This window comes from Dryobates pubescens, chromosome 2 (genome assembly GCF_014839835.1).
Source record: "Dryobates pubescens isolate bDryPub1 chromosome 2, bDryPub1.pri, whole genome shotgun sequence".
Lineage (NCBI taxonomy): Eukaryota > Metazoa > Chordata > Aves > Piciformes > Picidae > Dryobates > Dryobates pubescens.
The window spans coordinates 38,164,838-38,184,447 of NC_071613.1; the positions used below are offsets into that span (position 1 = coordinate 38,164,838).

General features: G+C 48.5%; 1 protein-coding gene across 1 annotated transcript; it reads left to right on the plus strand.

Annotated features, from left to right (window-relative positions):
• Positions 1-85: 85 nt before the first annotated feature.
• Positions 86-18,739, plus strand: STK11IP (serine/threonine kinase 11 interacting protein). The gene is made up of 24 exons (XM_054175291.1): positions 86-247; positions 343-545; positions 2,572-2,646; positions 2,982-3,077; positions 4,022-4,129; positions 4,337-4,408; positions 5,339-5,468; positions 5,638-5,741; positions 6,363-6,452; positions 7,537-7,578; positions 8,054-8,221; positions 8,523-8,604; positions 8,690-9,052; positions 9,222-9,412; positions 10,092-10,202; positions 10,964-11,159; positions 12,622-13,110; positions 14,588-14,703; positions 14,895-14,992; positions 15,177-15,355; positions 15,580-15,664; positions 16,079-16,155; positions 17,260-17,486; positions 17,777-18,739. The coding sequence occupies exons 1-24, from the start codon at positions 193-195 to the stop codon at positions 17,915-17,917; spliced, it is 3,498 nt and encodes a 1,165-aa protein (XP_054031266.1). The 5' UTR covers positions 86-192; the 3' UTR covers positions 17,918-18,739.
• The last annotated feature ends 871 nt before the right edge of the window (positions 18,740-19,610 follow it).

The following is a 19,610-nucleotide window of genomic DNA, read 5'->3' on the forward strand; positions in this document are numbered from 1 at the left end:
CGCTGGGGCGGGCTCCATGGCAACCGGATGTAAGCGGCGACGCTCTAGCTGTGTCGGCCGCCTCGCTGGTGCGGCGGAAGGGCGCGTCTCTGTGGAAACGCGGAAGTGCGAGGGACCGGCGGCAGCGGCGCGGGACAGGACGGGTTGTGCCGAGCCGGGCCGCGACCGCCTCCGCCTGGCGCTCGCCTGCAGATGGCGGCGGCGGAGACACTGGTGCGCGGCCTGGCGCGGCTTCTGCAGGACGCGGGTAAGTGTGGAACCCATTGGGCTTGCCCGGGGTGAAGGCCTCGATGTGGGGGCAGCCGCCTTTACGATCCGTTCTGTCCTTTCGCTTCCCCGCAGGGGACCTCGTCTTGGACGGCTCCAGCACGCTGACGCTGCTCACCCCCACCCTGCAGCACCTCACGCAGGTCTTCGAACAGCACCTGGGCTTCCGCAACCAGAACCGAGGCTTCGTGGCCCTGCCCTCGCACCCCGCCGAGACGGCCGCCATCCTCCAGGCACAGTTCCTTTTCGACGTCCTGCAGAAGACTCACTCCTTGAAGGTCGGTATCTGCTGTGGCTGGGGATGTTAGGGGCCAGTACTGCAGGGCTGGCCAGTGGGGATGGGAAGCACAGCCGCCTGCTTCAGAGCAGCCTCCCCTAGTGCCCACTGATGCTGTCTTATGGGCCTGCTGCCCATGGTTTGAGCAGTTCTCATAGGGCTGTTGGACGGGGTTGTAGTTCAGCATCATAGTGTGTAGGTACTCCATCTAGAATCAGCCATGCTACTCAGTGGAAAGCTTTTCAGAGTTAAAGCCAGGTTTGCAGAGGTTACCGACATTCTGACCTTGGTAAGGTGTTGACATTGTTGGGAAGACGATTATTTCCTGAAATGCTTGAGCAATTCCGGCAGTGTCTGGCAAGTGAACACAGCTGAGCACTCCGTGAGTGGTGACTGATTTGCTGGAGGCAGCAGAGCCAGGGTATTTGGGCAGAGCAGTTAGATGTGTGCACCCACTGCTCTGAGACCTTCAGCTGCTTATTTCGGAGTTTCACATGCTCCTGCCTGGGCAGTGGCAATGGTTGATTTGTGTGACAGTGTAGGATAGTGCTGGTAGTGTGTCCTCCTTCATTTTAAGAAGGCTGTAATAAAGATAGAAATATACAGTCAGGGAATTTTTAAAGGGCTTTTGGAAGGTGGCATGTGTTATGAGGCTCCACAGGATTATAGTCAGCAGTGGGGCACGGTTATGAATGCCTGAAAGGGGGAAGGGAATTAGCAGCTGTTCTTAGGTTCCACAGTGGTGCTCAGGAGGTGTTGTGGCAAAGCACTAGGCCTTCAATGTCATTAAAAGTATTTTGTGTATGAGACAAAATACTGAACGTTGCTGGGGGAAATTTGTATCAGTGTGCTGAGGATGGAGATTGAAATGGGGCCCAAAGCCTCTGGAGAAACACGTGTCCCTTGGCAGGAGAGGTGGAGTCAGGAGCATGCTGTGACAAATGCTTGTGTTAACTAAAAAATGGGTTCTTTCTATAACAAAGAAGGGGAAGCAAGCCATTGAGGTGCAGTAACTGATTTGCTTGGAAAAACTAATAACATCTATCAGCCTGATCAGATTCTTAAGACAGTGGAGGGAGAGGAGACAGGATATGGAGTGAGGATGGCACCTGAAATAAGCTTTGCTAAAATAAATCGTCAGAGCCTCTCAGTGCAAGTCTCCCCTACAAATGGTCCTGTTCAACACACTGCATTAGTGCTGGCACACAGTGGGCAGTGATTCATCGCCATCAGGGCTGTAACTGTGGAAGTGGTAGTGGTGAGGCGGCCTTGGGCTGTCAGTTCTGCACTTGATGAGTCACTTCTGCGTGAAAGTCAATGTAGCTGGCAGAGATGATCTCTGCAGTGGTACTCTGGTGTGTTTGATGGAAGCATTAACTACTTCTTGACTCTGCCTTGAAATGCTGGTTCTGCACTGTCCATAGACAGCATACAGGACTTGGTTGAATAAGCTGCTCTGTGGTACATGCACACAGCCTCACAAACCTGTGGTGAAAGAGGCTGTGGCTGCACTACAGAATGCAAACAGGAGGTCTGCAGGTACCTCAGTCTAATGCTAAAAGTGTCCTGGAGACCAACTCTGTTCTCCATTGTATCTGATTTGCCTTATTTGGCCTGTTCTAGTGAAGTGCACATACACACCTCCCACCAGTGTGCTAGTTCAGCTCAGCTGCTCAATAAACACAGCTCCAGCAGTTAGACTTGTCTTTATACAGAAGATTTGTACATGCTGGTTGATGAGGAATCCAGCTGTCAGACTTCCCTGTGAAGCCATGTGTGCAGGAGAGAAAAAAGCAGCATTATGATCTGGCAGACTGTGGTCTTGCACTAGCTAACATGTTTTTCTCTTTGACCTCTCATGTTACGGGGCCAGGAGACTGCTGATACTAGCACTGGGGGAGAGCTTGTTAGTGAACACTTGAGCTGGAGGTGGAGGCCTGTCCAAGGGACTGTGGTCAGTGCATCAGGAGGGCAGTACTGCAGCACAGATCGAGCTTGACATGAGACTTCTTTTCTGATTTCTCTAGCTTGTTCACGTGTCAAACTGTGCTTTGCAATCTGCTGTCAAGATCTTCCCTTTCAAGTCCCTCCGACATCTCGAAGTAAGTATAGGAGGCTGAACTGGCTTTGAGTCTTGCTGTCTGGCTTTTCCTGACTTAGCTTTGTGGTTGCAGAATGCCTATTCTAAAAGATGTGTAGGCTTTTGTGACTTCCCTAGAAGGCCAAGTCTAAACTCCTGCAACACTAGCTTGGGGTAAAGCTTGGACATAAGCAAAGGCTGGTGTTCTAACGAGGGAGAGTCCAGCAAGGAAATGAGAGATCCCTTGCAAAGATAGGCCTGGGATGGTAGCTTACAGTATAGTTTTATACCATAATATTTTATTTACACTGTAATATTTTGATGTATGTTGTTCTTACTTTCTTATCACTGCTGCAGCTGAGGTCTGTCCCTCCACACTGCCTCCGAGGGCTGCGATTTGTTTATTCTCAGCTGGAATCTCTAACCTGTTGCAAATGCATCAGTACTCTGGAGGTGAGTGTCTCTACACAGCTTGTGGGGAAAATTGCAGGAGAAAGGGTGTCTTAATCCCACAGCCCTTCACACAAGGGAGATGTAGGAGAACGTGTTAACTGTCCTATCAGTCCTTGTTGTATATGGCTTTTTGTCCCTTTTCCATTCTGGGGTCCTACTCCTGACTCAAACTGTGTTGAAGTATTCCCTGGCTGCCTATGTGAGTGCTCTGTAGTCTCCTTTTTAGCTGCTTGAGAATTCCTGGCTCCAGCCAATATTCATATGAACAAGGTCTGACTGTTCTGTGTCTGGCTGTTTCCACATTCAAAGACAAGCACCTGATTGAGGTTAATTTCCTTAAATTAGATGTGGTTGTCAGAGGGAGTGCTGTGCCCCAGTGTCTTATCTGCAGTGGTGCCCAGCAGGTTTCTGAGACTTGAAACCAAGCTCCAGGCACAGAGAACTGAGTAGTGTGGGCTGTGCTAGCTGTGGGGCCCTGGGCCTCGTTCTGTGGCACAGAAGCAGCTGCCTGCTTGGGAGCAGGAGCTGCTGATAGGGCATGCTTTGAGAACTTCTTTCATCTGCTAGAGCACAAGTTGTTTGTCCGGGGCATATGTGTCTTAGTTCTGCTTTGAAGGAGGTGTGAAAAAGCTTTTGTTAGCATGAATCACTGCTTAGTGTTCAGAGCCTACAAATTGTAACAGGTTAACTATTGCCACTTGAGCGTAGGAAGCAAAAGCATCTCCTCTTCCAGCATCTCCCCTTCTTTCTAAATATCTAGCCATGCAATTCTCACCACCTCCAAATACTTGAATTAGTGACATGAAAGTCATTGCTTCTTTGGACAAGGCAGGGTCTGCAAGGCACAACATACCAGCCTCATTCTAGACGAGCTGTTCTATATCCATCTGCTGTTACTGTAACAGCTAATACTCACCCAGGAATGGCTCCTCACTTCTTCCTAGGAAATCATATCAGCATGTGGTGGAGATCTGAGCTGTGCTCTGCCGTGGTTGGAACTGCAGACTGTGAACTTCAGCTATAACTCAATCACTGCTTTGGATAACTCACTGGTGAGTGTGGCATCCTTCTCATGTGGCTAGGGGGAAGAGGGGTGATAATCACAGCCAGAAACTGGGCATTCCTTTACTGATGCTGCTAGCTCTGGGTGGGAAGCAGTGGGCAGCGTTCATTTTGCTGGCCTCTTCCAGCAGGACAGGGTTTCCATGCTGCAGTAGAGATATTTGTAGCACTCAATTTAGCATGTTTTTGTCCTTCAGCAATTACTGAATGCTCTGCGAGTCTTGGATTTGAGCCACAACAAGATCCAGGATTGTGAGCACTATTTAACAGTGAGTATCATGGGTGAGCATCAGCGTTTCCTTGTATGGTGAGGGCACTGCTAAAGTGCTGTAATTGTTGACCATATGCTTGCTAGGTGGAGCATAGCAAAATAAGTTTGAGCTGTGGCCCAGCAGGCATGTGATTTAGAGCTATTCTCCTGTATGTGCAGCCCCTGTGCCACTGAGGCAGAGAAGGCAGTGTTCCTCACCCGCTTCGAGACAAGGTTAGCTGTGTGTACTGCTGTGTGTGTCCCTCGTCACTCTGGTGTGGCTGTGAGATAACTACCCACAGTGCACACTGTGTACAGCCACACATGCAGTGCTCAGTCGTGGCCAAGCCTTGGCTGTCTGTTTTGCAGTAGGTGGGAGTTACGTATCCAGGCTTGGGGCTGCAGAGACTTGCTGCTTGTTTTTCTTGTTCTCGGAAACCTGCTGTTGGTTACTGTAGAAGGGTGGCAGTCCATCACAGTGGCATGTGCATCTCTGGGGAGTAGCAATAAAATCCATGCTCTGTGGGGCTGGATCCCCTTCTTTTAAGAGAAGCTGTGAAAGGTTTTCATTGGTGGGGAGTTGATGGGGCTCACAATGTATCATTCCCCATCATTTTTGCAAAGGTAAGGAAGGGCTGCTTTTAGTAGTTCAGGCCTTTTGCTGAGGCAGTGGGTCCAGTCCTTTCCTGTGCTCCATTGAAGTTGATGAGGAAGAAGAAGGTTGCACCTAGCAAATTCTGTAAAGTGATTAGATCATGCTGAGCATCCCTGGACAAGCCACTCCAAATGTGAATGTCAAAGTCTTGCTATGGAAATAGTCTTAAGTCATTTGTTGGTTGACCTTGGCAGAATGGAAACTATGGCAAGGGCTAGTGCCCTGTCTTGAGTTCAGGGTCAGGCTTTGAGCCAAGGTCTCCGTTGATCCAGTGCTGCTCTTCTCTCTGAACAGACCCTTGCAGAACTAGAGTACCTCAATCTGGCTTATAACTTCCTGTCCAAGGTGCCAAGCCTTGGCATCTTCGGCCGATCCAAGCTGGTGACTCTGATCCTGCGCAACAATGAGCTTGACAGCATTAATGGTAAGCCCACAAGAAAGGAGCATTTCTGAGTTCAAAGCCTTTGTCTCATCCCTGAGGAGGAACAGAACTTGAAATCTTGGGCATAGCTATTTTTACTAGGGTTCAGTTTTGGGGGAGACTAGATGGGGAGATACATCTTCTAGCATGCTGATGGCTTCTCTGTTTGCAGGAGTTGAACAGCTAGTGAATCTGCAGCACCTAGATGTGGCCTATAACCTCCTGCTGGAACATGCCCAGTTGGCACCATTGTCCACTCTGCACTGTTTAAAAAAAGTAAGCACAAAGCCTGGTGGATTGGTAGATTAGAGATGTCATGGTCAGAGGATGCAAAGTGGAGACTGTATGGTGAGAGATTTTTGAAAGATCAGTTCAGCTCTTGAGCATTCCATTTTAATGCAGGAAGCTGATGAGGGGGGCCTTAGAGAAACACCTGTATTTTATCCTTCACCCTGCTCAAGCTAACCCTTTTTAATGTACCCATCCCCATCTCCATTCTCCCCCTTTCTAATTTTAACACTGTCAGGTTCAGTAAAGATCCTCCCCTAATCCTGTTGTGGATTGTGTTTTCAAAGAAGTCTAAGGGAGGATAGCTCCAGTCACTATAGTGCTTGTGAGGGAAGATAGCCTGCAAAGGATTCTTCTCTCAACACTTCTCAGAGTCAGTACTGGAAAAGCCCCTAATGATTTAGGGGGATGAGTAGGAAGTACTTTAAATTTTCTTCTCTATTTGCTGAACAAACTGCAGGACTCATTGTAAAAGCTTAGTCCTCTCCTGCCTTGATCACCATTCTGCTCCAAGAAAATTTCCTGAAGCAGAGAGAAAACCTGCAGGCAGATTAGGTTGAGCATTAAACTCTTGCTTGTAATAATAATTTCTGTCTTTTCCCTGCCTAGCTGCATTTAGAGGGAAACCCATTATGGTTCCATCAAAACCACCGATCTGCAACCCTTGTACATCTGTCTCCCAGGGCAGCCTCCTCCAATGTGAGTATTAACAATGTGCCTTCTGCCCTGGCAGTTAAGGGTGTGGGGTGTTCTGACACTTAGGGGCAAGTGAGGGGAAAGAATTTCATAAACCTAAAAATGTATTCCAGTGGCATAACAGCGGTGATTGTTTTATGGTTTGGTAGTGTTTTGTTGTTTTGTTTTGTTTCTTTTTTTCAGGTAGAGTAGTTTATCCTTAAATGTTTATGTGATGTGCTGGCTGGAGTGACCACAGTTGAACACTGATCTTGGGTCTGCAAGACCTCAGATCTTAACACATCTCCACTGTGCACTTCATCAGTTTTACTCAGTGATGGGCCCAAAACTTTACCCTGTTCCTGCTAGATGGTGGCTATGTAGCTGGACTTTGCAAAGAAGGAACTTGCTGTCTTTGGCCCTCCTTGGCTAATTACATATTCCTTTGTCAGCTGTGGCCACCTCTCAATTTCTCCCCATCACTCTTCTCTCAGCTAGGTGTCATCTCTGGTGTACTCTGGTGTTTAGGTCAATTCTAGGTAGTCTGATTTTAAATAAAGCAGCCAGCAAAGAGAGCATTTTAGCAAAGTAAACTTGCTTGCTACTTGCTTGCTAATGTCCAGAGGGGTTCTGAAGCGACTTACCCTTTATATTAGCGGCAAATGGCTGCATTCAATCTCTTCAAACTACATCTTGGCACAAGGTTTCACTGAGCTCAACTTACTGGAAGCTAGTTAGACTTTGACTAGAAGTAGGGTACAAGCTTTGAGGTGAAAGTGTGTACCTTTCAAAACAATTCATGCATCATTGTAGAGTAATCTTTTGTATCTCTTCCGCAGGCTGTCTTGGATACATTTCTGGGAGTCATAAGTCTGTAAACAGGAAATTCACAATGTGCCCTTCTGGCCACATGTGCTATTAGGTCAGGTAGCTATAACTAAAGGAGTGATGGATAGGCAGGAACAGGGTTGTTTCTGGTAGTGTTTAGGGTTTTGTGCCAGGGATCCCAACCCTAGGTTGGTTTGAACAGGAATAGGAGTGAGCAGATGTTGTCCTGAGTATGTGCCAGCCAAATGTAATCTGACTGCAAATGGGTCTTTAATTACAGTTCCTCTTGGATGGGGAGCCACTCTCTTCCTCAGACGTAATGGTAAGAATAATTGTTCTTACTGGCTTTGGGAGAGGGAACTGTGGCAGGTTTTTGTGTTGTAATGTGTCCCATTACATCTGTATGGGCTGCTTTGACTCTTTGACACAGTTTATTTTGGATCAGTCCATGCTTACTCCTAGCAATTGTTGGGCTTGGCCAGTGTGACTTAACTCTGTCCTGTGTAGTCTTGCAGAACTTGGAGCCTGGCCTGTTTCCTCTTCAGGTGCTATCTGCCAGTTGACGCTTTGATTACATGTCAGCTAAACAAACAGTTACCAGTTTACCATCTGCTGTTTTTAAGAAAGGCAGAGATTGACTTAAAGGGGAGTGGTCGTGATAAACAATCCACTCAACCACCTCAACTGAGATGGTAGAAGTTTGGGGTGAGGGGCAGGGAAGTTGTCAGCATGAGCTGTGGCTTGGTTACCTTATCTCCCATTTGCACTCAGCCTGCAGTGTTCTCTTTTGGCTTTAGCACCTTCCAAGACTTGTGCAAAGCGTGTCACAGTCCATCCACACTTCTACCTCAGAGAAGACCGCACTGGACCGCAGTGCTCTGGACAGTTCCTGTGCTGCAGACTTCAGTGACAGTCAGTCTCCAGGAGAGAATATGGCTGTCAGACTCCCTCGGAAGAAAAGCAAGGTTTGGGACTGAGATAGCTTCTTAACCATGTATCTGGGGTGTTGGGTGAAGGGGCTTCCTCAAAATGAAAGTTCCATGTGGAGTGTGGTCTTGTACTGATGGTGTGGTAATGAGCCTCTATGCTGCCGTGTGTCAGGAAGGGGCTGGGCTTAGCTCCAGTCTTGGTATACTGTGACAAATGGTTCATGGTGTGCTTCTGCACTGTAACAGCTATGACCCCTTTAGCTTGGCAGAGCCTGTCATCAGATTCTGTTTTGTTTGTTCTGGTGCTTCCCAACTATTCTTACCTCCTTTATTCCAGGGAAAAGTCAAAGTGCGCAGAGCAAGTATTTCAGAGCCCAGCGACACAGAACATGAGTCCCAGGCTTTGCCTCTGTCTGCTGGTGAGGCTTCCCTTCTTCCTCAGTAGCACAGAGTTGAACTGCCCACAGTCATAGGAGTGCTCTGGCATGGCTCTTCTCTCTGCAGGCCTGGTTCTACAGCATCAGAAGGAGATGGAGCGCTTGGACAGCTTCAGAGATCGCTTTGGTGTTGACTGGCTACAGTACAAGAAACATCTGGAGGAGCAGGACCAAGTACCTGTCATCTGCCGTAGCCGTTCTGCAGATGAAATCACAGACAGACCTGCTGCAATGGACTTGCAGAGTGAGACTTCTGACCCAGACCAGGGAACACCACAGGTATCACAGAAAGAATCCTCTCCTCCTTTGAATGATACTAGGAAGGAGGAAGAGCCAGAAGTACAGCTGGATGAGCCTGTAGAAGAACAGAGAGGAGAAGAGGAGGCAGATGAGCTAATGCTGGGGGAGGAAGAAGAGGAGAAGCCAGAAGGTAATCAGATCCTTTCACTGCTGTGCTTGAAGGCTCAGGTGACAATAGAACAGATGGGTCAAGTGTGATATTTCTGAAGCTGCCCAGTACTGTGGAAATTCTAATGACTTGGTTCAAGCAGGCCTGAAGGCCTGCTGTTTGTACTGACCTGCACTGTCTTGTTTGGCAGTGGACCTTTGTCAGCCAGTGCTGGTAAGCCAAATAGAAGGGGAAGGGGACCCAGAGCCAGACTGGATCTTTCTGCGAGTCACAGCTAAGCATGTGATTGAGGTGGAATTGAAGGCTGGCAGAGTCCTCCACAAGCTGGAGCTGAAATGCTTGCAGAAGGTGGAAACCTCTGAGATGAACTGGAAGAGGATGGTGAGTTATGCCTCTCTGTGAGCCTTTGGCATCTTACTCCCTGTGTGGGCCAGCATTCTGGCTTTGGACCTCTTCATGTCTTTTCCTAGCTCCCGCAAAGCCTGCCTGCGTGGGCATCTTTTCCATCCAACGCATGCGTATCTGACAGCATCTGTATTGCTTAGAGAGCCTATGGTAATACAGCAAAAGCCAGCACCAGTTCTGTTCCAAAGCTGGAGTTAAAGACAATGGCTGGATTTGTTTCAGAGTGCAGGAATGGGAGACTCTTGAGGAGCCTAAATTGAGACCTCCTTCGTGTCCATTCTTCACTGAGACATCTCCCTGGCCTTGGATTGCACTTTCTCTTAGACAGTGAAGCACTGAGCTCAGTTTGGTGTTTAGAAATCTACTGGTAGATCAGCAGGTGATTTTCCATTTGCTCTGTCTGCAGGCTGTAGCACTCCCAGCCCTGCTTTGCTATGTGGTTCTTTAGAAAGGGAGTTTGGCAATCATTTTCCTCATGGCAGGATTTTAGTGTGTGCATGGACACGTTCACAGGCTTCTCTGATTTCTCTCTTTTCCCCAAAAACTTCAACTCGTTTTTTTTCCCTACCACTGTACCTCTTGAAAGTTTTGTATCCAGTCTGCATACAGGATGCTGTGTCCTCCTTCTAGAACTGGTGTTTTCTGTCTCCTGCAGGACCTGGAACGAGTCTTCCCTGTCCTCACATTGCACTTCAGCTACATCCGCAAGGACCGGCAGAAGCGCAAATACGTGGTGCTTGATGACTGCCCAGAGCAGTGCCTGCAGGTAGGGCAGGCTGGAGGCTTGGGAAGCTGGGCAGTGTTACTGGAAGACACAGAATTCTTCCTGGCAGCAAAGGGCCCCTATTGTCCAAGCACCTGTGCATCTGCTGCCCTGTGGCAGCCCACGCCTGGCTTGTTAGCTCAGGATTTATCCTGCTTCACAAATGACCTGTGGAGGGCCCTGTGAGCATGGCCATGGGCAGTGGAGCTGTTGGTCATAAAGGGTATTTCATGGGAAGCAAAATTAGTATTGAGTTAGTGAACCTTACTCATTGTGTATGTGCAGCACAGTGTTTCCAGGGTGCTGAGTGCATGGTAGCCTCCACTTAGCCTGTGGATGGTGAGAGTCTCAGTGCTATGGTAGCTCTGGCCTGTGCAGCTGCTGTACTAGCTCTGGTCTCAAATCCAAGTATTTTTCTGAAGGTACTATCATTTAAGTATATTTAAACAAGTTGTAACAGAGAAGGCAGAAATAGATGAGACTTTTGAGACCAGAGTTCCAGAAAGAGCCTGTCAGTATGTAGATACAAGGCACAGACCTGCAAAACCAGGTTCTTTTGGTCTTCTACAGTGAAGCTCTGTGCTTTTGGTAAGTCTTGCACATGCTGGCTGTGGTATTCTTTTAGCCAAGTAATGGCCTGGGACCCCTTGCACTCTGAAATGCTGTAACGAGGCACATGAGACTTGCTGATGTCAGAGGCTTGCTTTCATTTGGACATTTAGAGCTTCCTGGTAGCACTCTTTTCCCTGTGCCACTACTTCTAGTGTGTCCTTGAAGTGTTGTCCCCAGCTGTTGAAGAGAATCGGCAAAATCAAGACCAGGAAAAGGGATCCATGAGGCTCCAGTGCCTGAAATGCAAGCATGAGTTTTCACAGTCCCTGGTTCCCTGGAACAAAAGTTCTTATCCTTCAGAGGCTGAAGATGCCAGAATCCTGGATAGCCTAGCCACCTCAAATCAAGGTAGGATGTAGTGCCCAGAAAAGGATGCTGGCTAATCCCAGGCAGACTGCCAAAATGGTAGTTGTGGTGTTCAGTATGGAACTTACAGGAGAGGGTGATGCCTTGGCTATACTGGAATTTAAACTTCTGAGATGTACTCCCACTTTGACTGGGAAGACCCTGCCTTGTTCACTAGAAGGAATAAATCAGCATTTTGAGGTTAAGCAAACAGCATCCCTGTTTTGGGTGGCCTGGGGTCTGAAAGAACACAGAGGTGCTGGGAATTGCAGATGGTCCACAGAAATCTGAAGTCTAGGAGAGGCGTTAAAGGTCGTGTAAGCTCTCATCCCGTTCAAACTGTGGTCAGTTCTGCCAGAGCGAGTAGTTTGTTCTAAAGGGCTTTTGCTAACAGAGGCTTCTGGAGAATCTTCTCCAGTATTTCAGGTAAAACCTTGGCTATTGGGCATCAGTAAAGCAACCAGAACCCTAACCTAAGTTTTCCTGACTGTGATCTTAAGCCCAGTCTTGCTTCCCTTACGTGGAATGATTTATTCCTTTCTTTGTATTTGAGGTCCATTGTTTGACCCCTGCCACCAGTCCTGTCTTCTCTCCTCTAGACTAAATAAGCTCAACTCCCTAGATAATTTGCTTGTCACTCATATCTTATACAATGCTATTGCTCCTGCTGGTCTCCTTTGTACTCCTTCCCATTTGTCCACATTTTTCTTTGGGTGTCTGAAACTAGATGTGGTTTTTCAGCTGAGACCTGGTGAGTGCTGAACAGGCATCTTCTGATTCCTGAGTTCTTCAAAGCTCAGTTTATATTCAAAGTGGGAAGTGCCCAGCCTTAGCTTGGAAGATGCTGCCTGTTTGACGATGTATCCTGAGACTGAAGTACTGCAGTGAGGGCAGAGGTGCTGTCCTGGCTGCAACACTAACTACCACCCTGGGACACTTTCACCCCTGCACCACTGTAGTGGGAGTCCCAGGATCCAGCTGAGTCTGCTGTAGTCTGTGTGAAGCACCAGGAACTGGGGTCAGGAGGGATAAAGACAGCCAGAGGAGGGATATAGCATGCTTTTGGCTTGGCCTGCTAGAAGATAAACCCATCTGGGGATGTAGGTGGCTAAGGAAAGTTGGGTTAACTGGTCATGAGTTTGCCTTCAAAGTCTATGTGAGCACTTGTGGACACAAAGCAGAGGGAAGTCATGAGCCAAAGCCCAGCACACACTGGTCACCCTAAATCTGAGCAGAGCTGTTTCAGGTGGATCTTGGCACTGACATGGAATTTCTCGTTGATGTAGAATGGGAGGTGTGTAGGATATGATTGTGAACAGAGTTGCTCAACAAACTCCTCAAGTCAGACTAAATATTGTCTGCTTTGAAAGGGGTGGTTTGTGGTTTGCAGAGGGGAAAAAAATACCCAGAACTAAAATCTTGTTGGGGGTGTTTTTTCTTTATCCATGACAAAAATCTTCCACAGATGCTGCAGCACCTGGTGAGCCCATAGCCTGTCCCAGTTGTTGCAGTGACCACGTGGTCATCCTGCCTTCAGAGGTGTACTCCAGCACACCTTTGGCTCCTGGCCCTGACAGCATGAGTGAAGATCTGTCAGACTCTGTCCTGGAAGGAGGCAGCCAGCAGGAGGGCCCAGAGGAAGCACCCTGTGAAAGTGGGAAGTTCTACATTGGCAGGGAAGACAGCTTGGAGATGGATACCAGCAACAGCACCAGGACCCCAGAACTGAGCGGTGACCACGATGGCAGCACTCTCTATGCCAGCTCCCACAGTTCAGATGGGGGCTGTGGGAAGAAGGAGCTGGACATGAAGAGCCAGTACTTGTCCCTCAGCCACGTAAACACCAATGGAGGCAGCTTGATGGGGAGCTACCATTACAGTGTTTCTCGTGGGCCCACTCATTCCCAGCTCTCTTTGAACTCCGAGTCTGAGGAAATGTGGAATCTCAGTCCCTGTGAGTATGCAGGAGCTGTGCAGGGTTTAGCAGTGTGCACAGCTTGGTGCTGGGCTTTAGCACTGGTGCTTACAGAGTGCACTGCTTCCTGTTTAATGGAGAAGGGGGGGTCATCAAGTGTAAGCAGCAGTGACCATGGTTCTAGTGAGCAGAGTTCTTCATTCCCTTCTTTGTTCAATCCTTATGTCTGAAGATTGGAAAAACTGAGTCAGCTCCTCATCCCTGGTATTACTCAGCCCTGAGTAATAGGGTTTTGTTCTGGAACTGCACTGCTCAGTTACAGACACCCCGGTTCCTGTGGCAGCAGTGAGCTGCCAGGAGCGTTACCTTCAGAGAGCAGTGTGCACAGCTTCTCTGTCTTTGCTGTCTGGCTTCAGTGCAGTGTGAGACTGCTGTGTTTGTAGGAGCCTCTGGTTAGCAAATCCATAGCTACATGTGTTTTCCTCAGTGGTCTTTGTGAGCTTCAGATGGCAAAGTCTGTCCAAAAGAAAGGATTGTATGCTGGCTATGACTATTGTGCAAGACAGTGGTTACTACTACACAAATGCTTTTTGTGAAGGCTCTTGGACTTTTGATGTGGCAGACATCAAAACTTGCTTGGGCTGTTGCTGTTACTTGGGCATCAGCTTATGATTTACAGAATAACTGAAGTTGGAGGGGAGCTATGGAGATTATCTGGTGCAGCCCACCAAGTGACCATTGCAATTGCAGCCTAGTCCTGATTTGCAGACCTTTCAGCTTCTGAGTCTGTAAAGACCTCCCCCAGCCTTCTAAGACTGCTGCACCTCTAAAGAAGAGTTGGTGTAGAACCAGTGTTTAGGATTTCTGTGTTCAGTCTCATACACTTGCAGTGTGAGAACTAAAACAGTCTCTACTTTTTGGGCCAAATTGCAAGGTCTCAAGTTAAAACTGAGCCCATGAAAAGGCTTCTGCTGAGAAGTTGGTCAGTGTAGTGTTTCTGGTAGAGAACAGCCTGTGCTGGGAAATGTGTACTCTTGGGCAGTATAGTATATAAATTATTTGGTCATACAATTGCATGACAAACTTAATTATGTTCTTAAACAATTTTATTGGTGTCTTCCTCAGTCCCCTTTAGTGTCACCACAGCTGAGGTCAGAGTTTATATTGCTGACCTGAGCTGAAATGAGAAATGTCTTTCTGGCTTTGTGATAAAGAATTGCTTCCCTGCCAAAATGGGCAGCAAAACAGAGTCCTCCTGTGATTAAATATCTATGCATAGCTTAAAGATGGGCTAGGCCAAAGTGTTACATATCTGAAAAGCAAATGTTGGGGGTGATGAAGTCCCTTGTCTCCACCTTGAGATCTGTGGCCTGGAAAGCCCTAGCTTTAGCCCTTTGTCTTGAGGAGAGACTTGATGGAAGCAGCTTTGCAGAGAGGGTGATACTGCTGCCATGGAATGTTTGGGCAGCACGTGGCTGGTGGACAAACTGTCAGTCCTACCCTTTGCTCTCCTCAGCTGTGAACAGCATCCTGAACACAAGGGACTTCCGTTCTGTGGATCATCGACTGAAGCTGTACCTAGATATGGAGGTTTTTGAAGAGAACACTGAGGAGTTCCAGTTCTTCCTCAAGGTGAGCTCCTGCAGGACCATTTCTACAGCTCCTTGGCTGTCCTTATTGCCACCTTGCAAGTTCTACAGTAGGGTGGCATCCCAGAGACTGTGGGATGTGAAGGGAGATGAAGAGTGTTTGAGTTAGTCCTTTCCATGAGTAGGCTGGCAAGGGGCAGGCCAGTGCTATAACCTAGCCTCTCTGTGCTCTAGGTGGTCATGGTGAAGTTTGGCCGACAGGAAGAGTTCCTCTCGATTCTAGTTGCCTCTGATCTCAAGATTTATGTGCTGGAAGTCACTGGAGCTATCAGGTGAGGAGAATGGTGTCAAGTGAGATCCTGCAGCAAGGCTGAGTGCTGGATAGTGCCCACCTGGGCTAGCCTTACCCTGGTGGTGACATGCAAAGGCTCATCTGGCAAACCTCTCTGCTGCAATCTGACGTGGGAAAGGAGATGGGGCAGTCTGCTGCAACTGAGGGCTGTGCTCTGTGATTAGGGGACAACCTGCAGACTGGCTGAAGAAGAATGACTCTTACTACGTGTCTGATATTTCCCATCTGGAAGTGGGACTCTGCCACCAGAGCTTGCGAATGGAGTTTGAGAACCCAAAAGCCTCCTATAGTCTGCTGATCCGGAACCAGAGCTGCTGTGACCAGTTCCTGCAGGCCTTGACATGTAAGAGTAGAGCTGTAGTGGGCCTGGGGTGGGGTCAGGGAGAGTGACCAGGAGAGCTGTAATTGGATGTATGTTGGAGAGTTACTCTTGCCAGAGAAAAAGTGGGGGGAGAACCCCAGCTGGCATAACTTCCAGTGCCACACTGTACGCTAGAAAACTATCCTGAGCTGTTATGTACTGCCCTTAGGCTTGGAATAAATGACATCTACATTTTCCCTTTATAGGCCTCATGCAAGAACTGCCTGCTAAGCACAGGAGTAAGGTGAAGGAAATCCCCACTGTGGAAATGAATCCACAACATCAGCTATGGTAAGAACATGCTCTGAGATGTCGAGAGTTTTGGACAGAAGAGGATGTCTGCTTGTCCAGCAGTGCCTGGGGAGCAAAGTGCTCAAAATAAGGCAGCACAGGAGGGGACACTAGTGGAGTAGCAGCCAGGCCTAACTTACAGGTTTAAGGCAGCTAGCTCAGGTGTCTGCTGCACAGGGGATCAGCCAGGGCAACTCCAGCTCTCTTGGAGGAGCCTGAGCACAATATAATAGAGGAAGGAAAATGGGGCTGGCAAGGTGGCAGGCAGAGTGTTAGGAGAAGAGGAATTTTGCAACATCTGGAGGAGAGGGGTCCCTCCCTTTTCCAAGAGGACAGTGAACAGTATCTAGGTCACAGCAAACCTGGACTGGAAACAGTTCTTCCTTCATCAGGCCACTGTTTCATCTCTTCCAGGCCTCTGCTGGACTCCAAGACTACAGATTCTGCAGATGACACTTGCTTCTTCTACCTGCTGGCCTACCTGATCCAAGGTACAGGAGATCTCAGTGGCCAGGTGTCCCACGCCTTGTGCTGTTCGCTTGTATTTTTATTGAGCAATCTGTGGGTAAAGAGCCAGGCCATTGGTCAAGCAGTGACCAGGGGCATGGGTGAGGGCCAGATGTGCTAAAGATGGGATTTGAGTCTTCAGTAAACAATTCCAACATGAACAAAACAATCATGTTGTGCTGAATTTGTTACTGGTTTTGCACCCTTGTTCACCATTGGCCACTGGGGAGGTATGAGAGAATGAGAATCTGAAGGAATGTGCAGGAAACTGGTCTCTAATCTTTGTATATTGCTCTCCTCAAACTGAAAAACATAGTCTGTGGGAGAAAGAGCTTAAAGTACAGTTTTATTACCCTGATATTTTCTAGATTATATGGTGTCCAAAAGTGAACACAGTTCCAGCTGAGGCCCATTTTTGATTCTCCTATTAGTTTCCAAGAGTGAGCTGGGATGAGAAAGGCAACGTCTTGCTGTAGCAGCTTGTGACACCCTGTGACCTCAGTTAGTTCTGCTGGTGATTCCCTATTGCTGTGCTTCTGACTTATGCCCAAGTTCTGATGCTTTTCATTTACATCCACTGAAATCATCTGGATGATATTTGTGCTCCCTACAGTTTATCAAAACTGCTTTGCTGCCTGCCATACTTATGACCTATCCCAACTTGGTATTTAAACTTTGTGTGTGCTCTCTGTTCCAACCATCAGATAGCTGCAGCTTGATGGATTCGGGCCCAGAAAGGCAACCTTTTAGCTGGAGCTGCTGGCTTTTAACTAAGGAGTAGTGAAGTGTTGTTTGACAGGTCAAAGGATTCGAGGGTCTTCTCCTGCCTCTCATGAGGGCATAGGCTGGACAAGGCTTGCAAGGCAGTGTTTTTCCTCGGCATGCTCCTGCAGTGAGCTTGGCCAAGCTGGTCAAGCCCAGCCACATTTAGCTGTCCCTTCTCTTCAGCCAGGAAGCTGATTAAGGCTATTCACCCAGTTACTGTCGCTGGAAAGGATTTCCCTAGGGGAGGAATGGAAAGCAAAGCTGGCTTCTGCAGTGACTCAGGCTCTCGGCAGAGCCTCTCCTATTCCTTCATATCCTTTTAGGGACATCTGCTTTCCCTGTGACCCTGCTGAGCACCCGCACCACGCTGTTTCTGCTGGAGGAGAATCACCAGTGGCAGGTGCAGCCCTCCTCACATGAATACAGTGAGGCAGAAATGCCTCCTAGTAGCAACATCCAGTTGAAAGAGAAGCAGCCGATCAGCAGTATTAGCAGTGTCATAACCTATCGCCTCTGTCCCTGTGACATCAAGCTGATGCTTTATGATGAGGTAAGCAGGAGGTGGTTGTGGGTCACAAAAGATGCTGGGAGTGGATTGTGGTCAGATCCTCTTGTTGCCAAGTGTCTTGAGGCTGTCATCTCCCATCCTAACCTAAAGGCTTGCACCACACAGGCAGGGGAGCACAGTGAATTGCCACTGTACAGAAGTCATGCAGGGACACTTCCACAGAGGGAGGAGGATGTCACTTAAGAACTGGGAGGAGCTAACAGCTCAAGGCTGATCAGTATCTTTCAGGTTAGGCCCTCCTCATTCACTTCATTCTGTTTCCTCCCTCTAAGGTGCTGAAGGTGGAGAGCACTTGGCACATCCGCACAGAGTGCCCTGAGCTCCTGGTAGAGCTGGTGGAATGGATCCGCAGGCCCTGGGAGGAGATGTTCTCCATCGAGCTACGGAAGGCTGTGTGCGAAGGACTGGAGTGAGCTTCCTGGCTGTAGGCAGGCAGGACAGGGAGTCCAGTGCTGCTGTGTTGACAATGGTGTACAAGTGTCTCCCACTCCCATCTGACGTTGCTGTCCTGTGGCCTCTGCTTTTTACTCTGTTTTTGCCCCTGCCCCTTTATGGTGAAGGAGGAGGGAAGCACACAGTTGTCAAGACTGCACAGTCACTTGTTTGCACTGGGCTGGCCCTGGAAGGAGGAGGTGGAGGGTGTTTCCTGTTATGCTGCATAAGCTACACAAGAGTTTTAACTTGGCAGTATCTGCTGGTCTCCTTCAGGATCACACGGAGTGTCACTGAAGGAAGAGGGGAGCCAGGCCAGAGCATATTCAGCAGAGCATGCAGTGGTACTAGACAAACAGCAGGCCAGAGGCAGTTGAGTGCTGTGGTCTTTCTAACAGGTGTGTTTGCTGCCTTCCAAGCTGTTTCAGAACAGCTTCCGTTATCTGCTGATGACTCTTGGGTTTTTCCCCCTTTTCCTCCCCTGTCCCTCATGTCCATGGCTTTCCTAAAGCTGCCTGCTTCACACAGGAGCCTGATTGCACAAGGAGTTGGGTCATGTTGTACTAGCAAGCCCACAGAGAGTCCTTACCTGCCTGCCTGGCAGGATATGGCTCCGTCTGCTGCTGTAGTCTTTCACTGTCACGGGAGGGATTTGCTGGGAGGCTCTTAGCACGGAAATGTGTTGCTCATCACTTAGGGGTCAGGACCCTGGTGGGCACTGGCAGGTAAAAAGCTTAGGCTTTTCTGAGCAGTCCAAAAGCAAGAGTCTATTTTAACATGAGTTTTACTATTTTCTATTGTAATAAAAGCTTATATTTATTGAATTGCCACGTTTTCCTTGTTTCATCTTGCACTGCTGTGTTTCTGTGAGGTCTCGTGTACTAGCTTTGCAGCAGTTTCAAGGGTTCCTCAACATCTCACAGAATTCCAGTCGTTCTCTCACTCCTGTTCAGGGTGGATGCTGATGATTTGCTAGAGTCATCTTCTCTACCTGCCTGGCTCCCAAGCAGCAACCAAGGAACAAGGCCCAGACAGGATTAGGCTTGACAACAGGTGCTGGTTGTGGTGTTCTCCTGTGACAATTGCCCTCAGGTGAGCATCCTGTGGGCTTCCAGCCCCAGCAAGTTGCTTACTGGCTGTTGATATACTCAGAGGCATACATCTGAAAGGAGCTGTTGCTGCTGTGGCGTGAGGGTACCTGCCACCAGGTCCTTCCCTGTACCAGGCTTTACCTTGTCTCAACCTCTCCTGCACAGTTACATGCAGCTTAAAAACCGCTGCTGCTTGGCCTGGGCTTGCTGTGTCACAGGATCTTTGCACCCTGCCCAGTGAAGAGCAAGTGGAGATGCCATGTGTGGTGCTTCAGTGTAGCTGAAGCTCCTCATGGGGGTGAGCAGAAATGGGCCTGTTACATTAAGGTGCTGCCAGGTGGGCCCTGATAGCCCAAACAGGGACCTTTACTGATGTCTGCTTTTCCCAAAGTAATGTCTCTCTCTTGCCATGAATGCTCAACTCACAGTTCCATGGCAAATTTTCCCATAGCTGAATCATTAGTGACAAAACCTCTGTTTTACATCAAGGTGATCCTGTTTTCTTTAAAGACAGGTGTTTGTCATTTGGTGACCTGATGCTCGTTTTCTTTGGACACCAGGTACATCAGCTCTTTGCAGCAGT